This window comes from Cyprinodon tularosa, unplaced genomic scaffold (genome assembly GCF_016077235.1).
Source record: "Cyprinodon tularosa strain WSP-4 unplaced genomic scaffold, ASM1607723v1 ctg165, whole genome shotgun sequence".
NCBI lineage: Eukaryota > Metazoa > Chordata > Actinopteri > Cyprinodontiformes > Cyprinodontidae > Cyprinodon > Cyprinodon tularosa.
The window spans coordinates 1,602,132-1,615,484 of NW_024038483.1; the positions used below are offsets into that span (position 1 = coordinate 1,602,132).

Sequence of the window (13,353 nt, forward strand, 5' to 3'; positions counted from 1 at the left end):
TCATTATTTAGGGGGATTAAAAAAAAAACATATTTTTTTGGTAATATCTCTTTATAACGTTGCAGCTGGCTAATTTTAATCCAGTTTCCAAAAAAAGGTTTAGGCTTGTCAGGGTAAGAAAGTCATTTTGTGTGATTTCTTTTTGAGTTTTACAAATGGCAACTGTTATCCACGGACACCCATTTATCTTGGTCATAAATGCCCCATCAACAGCCCTTACATGTCAGCTTGAAATATGAATTCTTCTCCCTGTCCCTGAATGCTGCCTGCAGTATATTGACATTTGTGGCGGTTGTGGCCATCTGGCTGAAGGCTTTTGATGTAGATTTTTTTAAAGACTACTTTAGGGATTGTTCATGTGGTCAGGCGATGAGAAAATGATAGATATTTTTCTTCAACAGGGACCACTATCTATCTATCTATCTATCTATCTATCTATCTATCTATCTATCTATCTATCTATCTATCTATCTATCTATCTATCTATCTATCTATCTATCTATCTATCTATCTATCTATCTATCTATCTATCTATCTATCTATCTATCTATCTATCTATCTATCTATCTATCTATCTATCTATCTATCTATCTTAGTGTTGTGATGACATGATTGTTTTTTTCAAAAACCATACATGGATAAAATGAAACAAGCCTCTTAATTCAAAAACCCTATTTGCCCCTTTTATATTTATTATTGAATAATCAATCATAGAGCACACCAATACATATATTTCTAGTATTTATTCAGTTATTTAGATTATTCAACCATGAGATTGGTTGAAAGTTATAATTATTTAGCTTTATTTAGAAACTCTGATATCTTATCCAACTTCTTTGAAAAACTTCTATAAAAGTGTGAACAGTCCATAAAGGTTACAGAGACTTTACAGAGTTTTCTAATTATACTGCCACCTGTGGTCAAAACGCAAAACTGCAGCATTCATCTGCTCGTAGCTTGTGCTCGTTCTTGACGAGGTCTTTTCTTTACTCTCTTCGCTTTATGTAAAGTTACCATTGGTGTCTGAGTTGAGCTGGATGCCAGTCACTTCTGAGTATCCACAAAATCCATCTCAAATATAACACTTTGATTGTTTGCCAGATTGGACCCAATTAACATGGGCACGCTTGATGTTGATGTACATTCAGGGAAACTAGGCTATAGGCTTATAAAGTAGATGCATCGGCACTGAACAACTGAGGAATCAGTCTATTCAACAAATCGGTCTCACTGCGCTCTCGGACTGGTAACTGTATGCTCTAATTGGTGGCACAAAAATGAAGTTGTATTCGAATAGCATTTATTATGGAGACCGTGAATGTACTTTCACCATAGTTGAGATGTCAATACCAACTTGAGGTATTCGGTTAAAGCTATGGTTTTTAAACCTTTAAAACCCTTAGTGGACCAGCGCCTGTGGTGCAGCTTGTGCATCAGATATACAGGTGTAGAAGAAAAAGCTTTTACAAAGGTTCCTGCTTGGTCCTTTAAGGCAAGAAGACAGTGAATCCAATTTTGTGTCCAATCCGACAGGAAATCGTGTCGGACAAGGTCGTGGCATTTAGCTCTCATTGATTGTCATGGGGATGATCACACCCGACACGATTTTATGCAATTGGGTTTGCATAGTTCTGACTACGATCCTAGGTTTATTTTAGTGAGACCAAGCAGCGATTAAGCTGAAATTTCATGTCTCTACCAAGAAAAGAGATGCAGTTAAAAAGTAAAACACATCCTCTTTGGGTGGAAATACAATATAAAATCGCACAGGGAAAAAGCTGATTTTGGAGTTGCACATTGCGTATATAGTAAGCAGGACAGACTTGTGCAAATGAGTGAATGAAAGATCAAAAAAGGAATACTTTTCCCAAGATAGGAATTCAGGATAACGCAATACCAAATAAAGTTGTGATCTTCTTTGAGAGCCGCAAAAACGAGGGAGAGAAACACCTCTCACTGCCTCAGTCAGCGTACAAACCGCCGCACTGCGTTTATTTTTCTTTAGACGTAGATCTCATAATTTTTTTGATATAGACATATGAACGTTCTCTGTGTGCTCTGGTTTGAGATGCTGCACAGACTCGCATTGCTTTATAGAATGCAGAAGTGTTTTTAATCTTTTTTTTTTTACAACTTTTTATAATCTGTCCCTGTCAAATGTTGGAAATTGTTTTCATCTGTGTATAGCAAAGAGAAAGAAGTGAAAAGCATCTGCACAGAACTGTTCACCCTGCCTAGTCGGAGCCTCTCAATACATAGTCAGTGTAACATGGAAAAAAATCGTATTAGAGATAAAAAAAAGTAGTACCCAACTATATATATATATATATATATATATATATATATATATATATATATATATATATATATATATATATATATATATATATATATATATATATATATATATAATACACTACCGTTCAAAAGAATGACCCTTCAAAATTTTGTGTTTTCCTGAAAAGTCACACTTATTCACCACCATACGTTGTGAAATGAATAGAAAATAAAGTGAAGACACTGACAAGGTTAGAAATAATGATTTGTATTTGAAATAAGATTTTTTTTACATCAAACTTTGCTTTCGTTAATGAATCCTCCATTTGCAGCAATTACAGCATTGCAGACCTTTGGCCTTCTAGCTGTTAATTTGTTGAGGTAATCTGGAGAAATTGCACCCCACGCTTCCAGATGCAGCTCCCACAAGTTGGATTGATTGGATGGGCACTTCTTGCGTACCATACGGTCAAGCTGCTCCCACAACAGCTCAATGGGGTTCAGATCTGGTGACTGCGCTGGCCACTCCATTACCAATAGAATACCAGCTGCCTGATTCTGCTCTAAATAGTTCTTGCACAATTTGGAGGTGTGTTTAGGGTCATTGTCCTGTTGTAGGATGAAATTGGCTCCAATCAAGCGCTGTCGACTGGGTATGGCATGGCATTGCAAAATGGAGTGATAGCCTTCCTTATTCAGAATCCCTTTTACTCTGTACAAATCTCCCACCTTACCAGCACCAAAGCAACCCCAGACCATCACATTACCTCCACCATGCTTAACAGATGGTGTCAGGCATTCTTCCAGCATCTTTTCATTTGTTCTGCGTCTCACAAGACGTTGTTGTGATCCAAACACCTCAAACTTGGATTCATCCGTCCACAACACTTTTTTCCAGTCTTCCTCTGTCCAATGTTTGTGTTCTTTGCCCATCTTAATCTTTTTATTTTATTGGCCAGTCTAAGATATGGCTTTTTCTTTGCCACTCCGCCCTGAAGCCCAGAATCCCGCAGCCGAGTCTTCACTGTAGATGTTGACACTGGTGTTTTGCGGGTACTATTTAATGAAGATGCCAGTTGGGGAACTGTGAGGCGTCTGTTTCTCAAACTAGAGACTCTAATTTACTTATCTTCTTGCTCAGTTGTGCAACGCGGCCTCCCACTTCTTTTTCTACTCTGATTAGAGCCTGTTTGTGCTGTCCTCTGAAGGAAGTAGTACACACCGTTGTAGGAAATCTTCAATTTCTCAGCAATTTCTCACATGGAATAGACTTCATTTCTAAGAACAAGAATAGACTGTCGAGTTTCAGATGAAAGTCCTCTTTTTCTGGCCATTATGAGCATTTAATTGACCCCACAAATGTGATGCTCCAGAAACTCAATCTGCTCAAAGGAAGGTCAGTTTTGTAGCTTCTGTAACGAGCTAAACTGTTTTCAGATGTGTGAACATGATTGCACAAGGGTTTTCTAATCATCAATTAGCCTTCTGAGCCAATGAGCAAACACATTGTACCATTAGAAGTGGAGTGATAGTTGCTGGAAATGGGCCTCTAAACACCTATGTAGATATTGCACCAAAAACCATACATTTGCAGCTAGAATAGTCATTTACCAAATTAGCAATGTATAGAGTGTATTTCTTTAAAGTTAAGAATAGCTTAAAGTTATCTTTAAGCTAAGTTGAAAAGTACAGTGCTTTTCCTTCAAAAATAAGGATATTTCAATGTGACCCCAAACTTTGGAACGGTAGTGTATATATATATATATATATATATATATATATGTATATATATATATATATATATATATGTAGTGTTTAATGTTTTTAGCAATAGTATTTGCGTTTACCTCTCTTTTTATGTGGTGGGGATATATCTGTGTCACTAAACTTCAGAGAAATTCTGATCAAACATCTGTCTGATGCTGTGGGATCTTAAAGGTGACTCCATGTCAATGTCTAGAGGATTACCAAGCAGCTACATGGCGCTTGTGTAAAGTGGGAGAGTGTTATAGAGGCCAAATTGTAACAGATAGCCAACTTAAGCCCTTGCCCTTAAGCAGGTAAAAAAAATGGACTTTAGAAATGAGGGTGCCATAGTTGATGTTGAACCCTGTATAGAGCGAATCCCATCTGCATCACTTTTCTATTTTGGAGAAACAAAGGAAAGCTTTCTTTTTGTCCTGTCTCAACCAAGCCTTCAAACACTGCTTGCAAAATGTTCTTTCCAGTCCCCCTTGTCCTCATTATAACCACAAAGCTGTACATCCAAGCTAGTTTTTACCCTTAGAGAATGTCAGCTTGGGAGAACCACAAAAGCCACACGCGACAGTGACATGTCATATTTCCAATCATAATGAAACATAACTGAAAACGCAAAATTGTGCCCCTACTCTAGTGTATTCAACACAGGACCCTTTTGCTACAACTTAGTAAAACTACGATTTTTTTTATATTTGTTTTTTTTTTTTTTGTGTGTTTGGTGCAACCCAGTATCGTAAACTGACTGCTCTCCCACAGTGCATAAATACACTGACAACATTACAGAATCTTATTCTAAACTCTAAAATCCATTGACACAAGCACACAAATATGTGGTAATACATTTACCAACAGTGGCATGATTAATGGGTTTTAAGACTGGAAAGCTTTTTGTGTTTGACGCAAGCTTTTCTCTCTTTATGTCATCCCTTTTCTTTTCCTGACATCTTAGAGTCTCCTTTCTCTTTACAGCTATCGACACTACTAGCGGGTCTGCTTGGCAGGAGTTTCAGATACGAGCTGACAGCACTGTAATGACCCTTGCAAATTAACTGGGTGGGGTGTGAACATAAATGTTTGAAGCACAAAACTAATTTGATTTAAAAGCATTTTTTTGTGCTCCTGCCTTCTCATTCTGCTCATGTGAGAAATAAAAGTTTTTTTAAGTAGTAGATACAGGTATAGGGAACTTTTACAATGCATTGCAGCTTGACCCCCCCCCCCCCCCCCTCCCTTGAGAGGGGTAAACTTTGATTGTTTTTCCAGCCTGCTGTCTCTCTGCACCTTACCCAAAGCCATAGCCTCTAGAACTCTGTGACTTGTCAAAATAAGAAATGTGAAGAACACATTTCTTGTATGATTCACTGAACTTTAGAAAATCTGAAAGGAATATGCTTTACCAAACTTCACACCTACATGTTCAACTATTTCAAAAGTGCTGTGTCTAATGCATGAACATCTCCAGTAGATGTAGGGATAAAGCATAATGTGGTCATACTGTATTGTATGCTAGTATTTTTCAGTAGAATTAGCTGTGTAAGATTTGTGAAGACTCTTTATATCACTAAATCCTTACCAAACAAGCAACTGTTGTGCAAATCCAGTCTAAGGACATTGCACACATGTACATTACCTCTACTTACAATGTCTGCCTCAACAGAATGTTAAAGCTACTACAATAAAAAGTTGCATCTACAAATGTGTTGCAACAGAAGTTATTAGACATTACAAAAACTATTACAATTAACATACATGCAAACAACTGTTGAGCAATTATACTAAGACTGATGTTTTCAATTCTACTTGTTATGATGATTTTCCACTTACAGTTAATGAAAACACTACATTTAAGATTACAATCATAGTAAAGGACAAACAAAAAAACAACAAAGAACACAGACATTTTGGGTTTTAAGTAAAATATGATAAATGATAGCTGAAAAACCTGATAAAATATTTTTAAATGATATCTTTAATCTGACAAAACATGCTTGATCTCAAAGCCTATTACAGTTTAATACATATGACTTCAGTGTATAAGCATTTAGAAACTAAGAATACTAAGTGGCATGATGTTCAAGCCTTGAATCTAGATCATCCAATGAAACCACAGTGGTTGTTTGTAAGAATTTTGCAAGGATTAACCCTTTAGGTTTTTATGCCACTATAAACGCAAGTTTTCTGAGAGGTAACAAACATAAACATACATAAAGATATAAATGCAAAGTTTGGTTGCTTGTCACAAAGGAATGTTCTTTTTATGTATTTAGTTTGGATTGTATATCTCTTAAAAAGATATACAATAAAAGAACAACAGTTTATTCGAGGCAATGAGCAAACTCCAGGTTTCATCACTTATCCATTAGCAGTTTTTATCTTTTCCTCCTCACTCTCTCTGTGCAGGCTGCCAACATAATGGGTTTTAGAGATTTAAAACAAAGCAAGTGTTGGTAAACAAGACACTGATCAAGAAAAAAATGAAATTAATAGGAGTGGTGCTACTGGGCCTGAAATAAAGGATGCTTTCAACACTATGGTGTGTTGAATCACTTATTTTAAAAGGGTTTAACACCTTGTCTGACTGCAGGATAATCAGACAGGATACTTATTCTAAGAAATGATGAAATATGAACAAAAGTGGTGTTACACTGACTTAAAACATGGGAGTTTTAACAACAGTGCCTCTACTTCCCCAGATGATGGAGCTCCTCATCCTGGTGTTGCTAAGGCCAACTCCCTTGCAGATGAAACTCTTCTTAGTCAAATACTAATGATCCCTTTATTTCCTTGACAATCCTTATATCATGGGAATACATAGGGGCTGGTAAATGGAGGGCTTGGCTTTTTGACTGAGGTCTTTGTAAACTGCTACAGACCAGTGCACAATGAAAGTCATGGCTTTATGAATCCCACAGAACTACATCATCGACAAAATTCAACTATGAAACCCTGAGTTTTTTTTTTAAAGAAACTCTGAGGTTTACAAATCAGAAACTCTTATCCCATTACTACGCCTTCAGATCCTGTCCATTAAGTATCTCTAAAAGGATCCATGGCAACGGTGCAGGCCTGTCTGAGACACACCTGCAGTGGGAATAGGCTTGATTTCGTTCTGATAAAGTGGATGCAGATGTTTTATTTATTTATTTATTTTTTTGGGCTCTTAAAGTAAGCCTTAAAAAAACCAGCAAAATCTATGCCCCAGCAGCTCCCCCCAATAAAACACCTAAACATTGTGATGCTCACTCAGGTAGGCTGAGAGGTATGATAACTAGGGATTTAAATTTAAAAACTATGTAATTTTTATGCTAAAAATCTACCAAATAGTTTGGAAAAAATTGTTACATCAAAAAAATTAAAATATTCATACAACAGAAATGAAAAAAAACAACAACATTTGGCTGTTATATGAAAAGCATTAAAACTGACATTTGAAACCAAAAAGTAAAGGCATAATAAGAGATAAAGTGATAGTGTTCTTTGATATTTTATGGGAAAGTTTCAGTAAGTGGTAATCCTTTCCATCCTTAAAAGAGTTAAAAGAGTGGCATCTACAAATAAGCTTATTTCGTTTCACAGTGAGGTAGCTGACTACTCAGGCTGTAATGTGCTCATTCTGTTCATCAGAGAGTGAAAGCCTGGGGGAAGAAGCTGTCTCTGTGGCAGCTGTTCTTTGCAAAACGAGTTCTGCAGCTCTGACCTGAGAAACATCTACAATTTGCGTCCAAGATTAGTAGGGTATGCAGAAATGTCGCTGACCTTTGACCTGTAAAAAATCCTGGGAAAAGTGAGGGCCAGTCTTCATGAGCCTTTCTTCAGAGCGGATTCCTTGCAGTTTGGACCTCTCCTTTTTGGGGGATGAGCCAAACCACCCAGTGATGAACAAACACAGTAAAGAAAATAAAAGCAATTTAAAGGATGAGCAGAATCTCCTTTGAAAGCTTTTACTTCATGACTCGCAACAGGAACATAGCTGGGCCTTCTTCTCAACGGTGCCTATGTGCAAGGGCACCCTGAGGTCCTGACTGGATGTGATCTATATTTAGACATGGTGTTACGGAGGATTGTGTCGGGGATGTTATCTGGAAGTTGAATATAACTTTAACTCACTCCACCTGGCTGGTCTCCAGGTGGTTTAGACTGAAACAGCAGACCAACTGACCAGCTGACCCACTTCATGTCACTATGCAGGACCATGGCTGGTTAATTAGAACAGTGACAGCTGTTTTGTTTGTATACTAAATGTATTCCACTGATATTTTCTCTCAGGTGCATATATTTTTTAAAAGATTTAAATAAAAAAGGCTGTTTTGTCAAACATCTTCAACTAGATAATCGATACATGTGATTATTTATTATTGATTTATCCAGATTAGACTTTAAAAGAGGTCATATAATATAATTAATTGTTCACTCATAAAATATATATATATATATATATATATATATATATATATATATATATATATATATATATATATATATATATATATATATATATATATATATATATAATTAAATAAAGAGTGCAATACAGAGACACTGCACAACATTGCATGACAAAGAACTAAGTCAAATTATTCCCTTTCAAAGTAGAGAGACTAGACAGTAATAATTATTAAAAAGATAAGACAAATAAAGAAAAACAGAGTAGTTGCGAGACTAAATAAAGCTGAAAGATGAGCTGACCAATATAAATAGAAATTTATTGTGGTTTAACGACTGTTCCTCTTTTTGTCAGCCGCCCATACCTACAAAAACATTTATCTTTTTTTCACTTTGAATTTTTTTTCCTCCAGTCTCTAAACTGAGTCAGCTTAAGTTATTGTATCAAACTGTATGCCTCTTAATTGAAAAATTGAAATATTTATGTGTCGTTTTCAAATTAGCATTACAGTGTGACAATCTCAGTAAATCCAAGAACCCTATCATCGTAAACGAAGCTGAACCTCTAACAAGCGGAGATGGTAGATCTGCCGTCTAATGAAGTATGAAAAGCTTAGAGTTCATCGTGGCAGACAACCATCTTAATCCTGTACCATCCTGTTGTGTTTGCAAATAGTATTCTGCACACAGTAGGCCTCAGAATTAATCATGTCAAATGTTATACCAGGGCTTACTGCTGTCTCAGGCTTAGTTTCCCATTAGGTCCTCCCTCCCATGGGCAGAAAACTACACAGCATCCTAATCAATGTGCCGCTTTCCCTAACTAGCTTGACCAGAGTGTAGTTATTCATCAATATCAAAATTTATCATTTAAGATTAGACAGCAGATTTTAATAGAACTCAAATAGAATCTATTTTAATTAAAGCCCAAAAAAGGTATTGTTTTAGTCTAAAAAAAACAATATATCTTCACAAAACCCTTATGCTTTATATCTATAGGTGTTAAACTCAGGTCAGGTTTGCATTTACGTTTGCTGAAATATCAAACAATAAAAAACATGACTTAATAGAACAGACAGATCGATATTCTTTAAAATTATTTATCATTTAATAATGCATTGTATGTATTGGCCTAACTTCAGATTAACTACAATATATGATCCTTCAGTGTTGAATCCTTTAGTATGACTATTCCGACAAAGACCTCTGACAGCTTATCATATGCCAGGATGAAACAGGCTTGTCAATAAGCTAATGGAGTGCTCTAAGGTTAATTTATAACCATATGAATTCTATCAATAAGCAATTAAGAGATGTGGAAACACATGAGGCAACCAGGCCAGCAGCTAAATCGCCTTGCCAACCCCCTCCTTCTTTAAATCAATTAATTGCTGTGGCTTGTCTGTTTAAAAGTGTTTGATAGATTTACTCATAAAACTGACACATTAAAAAGGCACCACTCCCAGTATGACCTTCTTTTGTCAGCACCTCTGCTTTTAAGTGTGACACCTGGATTCATAAATAGTTACGTCAAAAGACACCCTTCTCTCACCTCATAACTTCCTGAAGGTACAGTAGGTTGATCAGATGTCCGACGTATCATAGCTTGGGCCTTTGGCATGAAAGAAAATCTCACAGCCAAATTTCAAGTTAAATGATATTGCAGACGAGGATGTAAACCTGCTGATAACTGAACTCACTGAAGCTTTATCTCATACTCCTTTAAATGTTAGTGGTCTAAATTATTATTTTCTACCTGATCATTAACTGCTACTGCTGTGTCACCGGTTGCAATAAATATTTTCGTCTGCTCTCCTACTCCAGCTGTTTACAAGCTGATAACAGTGGTGGATTGGGAGATGTATGACCTTCATGGTTCTTTTTCGTCCCTTAGTCCCTAGTGCAATGTCATTGAAATGTTTTTTTTTTTCCTGGTATTTCTTTTTATGACTGAGACATACCATATTAAGTGGTTGTTTTACAATTTTACAAAGGTTGCTCTCTCCTCCACAGCACCTCCAAACAACATATCCGTGCTGGCAGAGAACACTCCAGCCCCCTTCAGTCGATACCAAGCCCAGAATTTCACCCTTGTCTGCACTGCAAAAGGAGGGAAACCAGCCCCATCCGTAAGTTAAATATGTTTCACTTTTTACTTGGGAAAAAAAAGGTTTTAAGTGATCATTTACTCTTCAATTAGATGTATTTTTTTTCATAGAAAGAAGTTCAAGTTGCATATTTAATCCAAATATAAAAAGCAGGTTTCTTTTATGATGTGTGAAAAAAAGAACCCAAAGGGAGAATTCAAAGGTTTGGACGTGGGCTCGTAGTCTAAAGTCTTTTATTCATCACAAACATTAAACTAAAATGAGGAGCAGGGCCTTGTAAGCCTACAGAGGATCAAGCAAGAACAAAAGACATTATAAACACACAATGGTAATGCAGAGAGCAAAGGAGTCAGGCCTGAATACATCCTGAACAGGTGGTGACAAATGTGCATCAGGTGACTGGCGATCAGTAGCAGAGCCCAAGCATGAGGGCAGAGCAGAAAGCAGGACAAACTAAGAGAAGACACAAAGAGAACAATGAGACAATGCCATATGATAACACAGAAACTAAAGGCCTTGATGAAATAATCCTGTATGAAAGCTTTGACCATGACAAGCTTTTGATCTCTCAACCGCCCAACATGTTCAAAGTTTTTTTTTGTTTTTTTTTCTCGTAACGGTGCTATTAGCATTGGTTATGGTCTAGTTCACTACAGCTTTATTACATGAAAGGTGGTGACTACATTACATATACTTTTAGATTACCCCATTATACACACTTGCATTGAAGTACATGCCAGACACATTGTCTTTGTTTTTCAACATTCTTAAATCTGTGGTTTGTAACTAAGTGATGGGAGAGGAGATTTCATTGTCATGAAACGCGGACAGATGGACCCAGTATTCAGGAGAGACAGTCAGTAGGAAAGTTCAAAAGATTTATTAAAATAAAAACAAACGAAAGCGGAGCTGTGGCTCGCGGACACTGCAGGCGGGGGGGCGGGGCACCGTCCAATCTCAGACACTCTGGGGGGAGAAACACAGGTAAGTGACCACGATCATCTGACAGAAGATTAACTGTGTTGGTCACTTACCTGGTTTAACAGTCCAGACCATGAGTGTCCCCAGTGCTGCAGTCCCAGAGGTGATGGTGGAAGCTGATCCTGGTGAGGGATCCAGAACAGACAGGAACAGACAGGATCAGGCAGGAACAGGCAGGAACAGGCAGGATCCAGATCAGACAGGAACAGAGACAGGTGGCAGGATCCAGACTTCCATGCATCCACAGGCTTCCAGGAGGGTTCAGAGTCTTACTGGGACCAGAAGCATTACCAGTTGGTCACGCACAGGAGCAGACAGGATCAGGTGCAGACAGGCAGGCACAGTGGAAGAGGGTAGCCGAGACAGGACGTAGGAACCGGAACTTGAAGCAGTACTTTAAACTGGTCTCCACCCTGGAGCCAGGCTTACTTAGATAAAAACTGAACCTCCCCCCATAATGAGCCAAAAACCCAGAGGACTCCACAGGGGAGGAACAGTGGACGATCAGGAGACGAGACAAACACTAAAGCCCTCTTTCCACTGGCAGCTAGGATCCAGGACATGAACCATCAAAGCAAAATTAACAGACAGACTAACAAAAGACAAGCAATGATCTGGCCCCGAATGCTCAGGCTGAACTGAATATAAACCAGAGGAAACAGGTGAGGGGAATAAATTATGATTGAGGCAGGGAAGGAAGAGGGCAGGTGATAGAAATTACTAATTAGGGGAGAGCAAACAGGCCAGATCATGACATTCATATCAAACTGATTTAGCTCCCACTCCTTCTCTCCTTGGAACTTAAAGCCATGCCTCATATACCTGTGTGCAAAACAGGGTACTGTAAGTAGTGTGTGAATCTAGATTGTAACCGCATAGATCTGACATAAGACCATAGACCAAATATATCAAACTCAAGGCCCACTGGCAAAATTAGGCCCACCACAGAGATTTATTTGGCCCTGAAGAGTCTAGAAAAGCCTAACGTGTCATAAATTTGAGAATAATGAGCTTAAACGAGCAAAATGCACAGGTCATGCCTTACTGAGTCTTGTGCAGCTTTAGACATTGCTCCTTGAACAGGAATTATAGCCAGTTATCAATGAGCACGATGATGCTATATACATACACACGCCCCCGCACGCACACAAACACTCATATATATATATATATATATATATATATATATATATATATATATATATATATAGCTTAGTGGTGCAGTGGTTAGTATTAAACTACCCGCCAATTCATCATTTTTACTTGCGAGTGGTCTAGCCTCGATCAATGCCCCAGGCCCTAGAACTGGCGGGCTAATCACAACGCAGACATGTGTTTTGAATGTCTGGATGCAAAGCGGGCGGGGTTTTGAGGGCGTGACAACAAAGCTGTGCAACGCTGGAGAAAGCATAACAAGGAAGATGGCAACTACTATTGAACAGTTCTCATTTGACTCAGCATTGGAATCAGTTTTGGAAGGATTAGACTTGGGGCTTTCGTTAAAATGTGAGCATATATATATATATCTATATATATATATATACACACATATACATATATATATATATATATATATATATATATATTTATATATTTTGCCATTTATTTTATTTTATGGATGTTCTTAGCAACTCACAATGATCTTTAACAAAGTCTATCACTTCCACAAAAAGGTGATGACATTTTATATTTTGTGTGGTTTTTGACTTTAAAAAAATCTTTGAATCAACTGGTTTTCCTTAGATTTAAAACTTTTAACAAATTTGAATGTATGATCTGGTTAAATTGTCATCATAAAGTGCCTTGAGATGACGTGTTGTGAATTGGCACTATATAAATGAAC

At 37.4% G+C, this 13,353-nt stretch overlaps 1 protein-coding gene across 1 annotated transcript in view; it reads left to right on the top strand.

The window, feature by feature from the left end:
- igsf21a (immunoglobin superfamily, member 21a) overlaps positions 1-13,353 on the top strand; it is a 240,460-nt gene that overhangs the window by 193,108 nt on the left and 33,999 nt on the right. Inside the window, exon 5 of the mRNA XM_038280808.1 lies at positions 10,435-10,550. Within this exon, the coding sequence (XP_038136736.1) occupies positions 10,435-10,550 (116 nt within the window). The remainder of the gene's footprint in view (positions 1-10,434; positions 10,551-13,353) is intronic.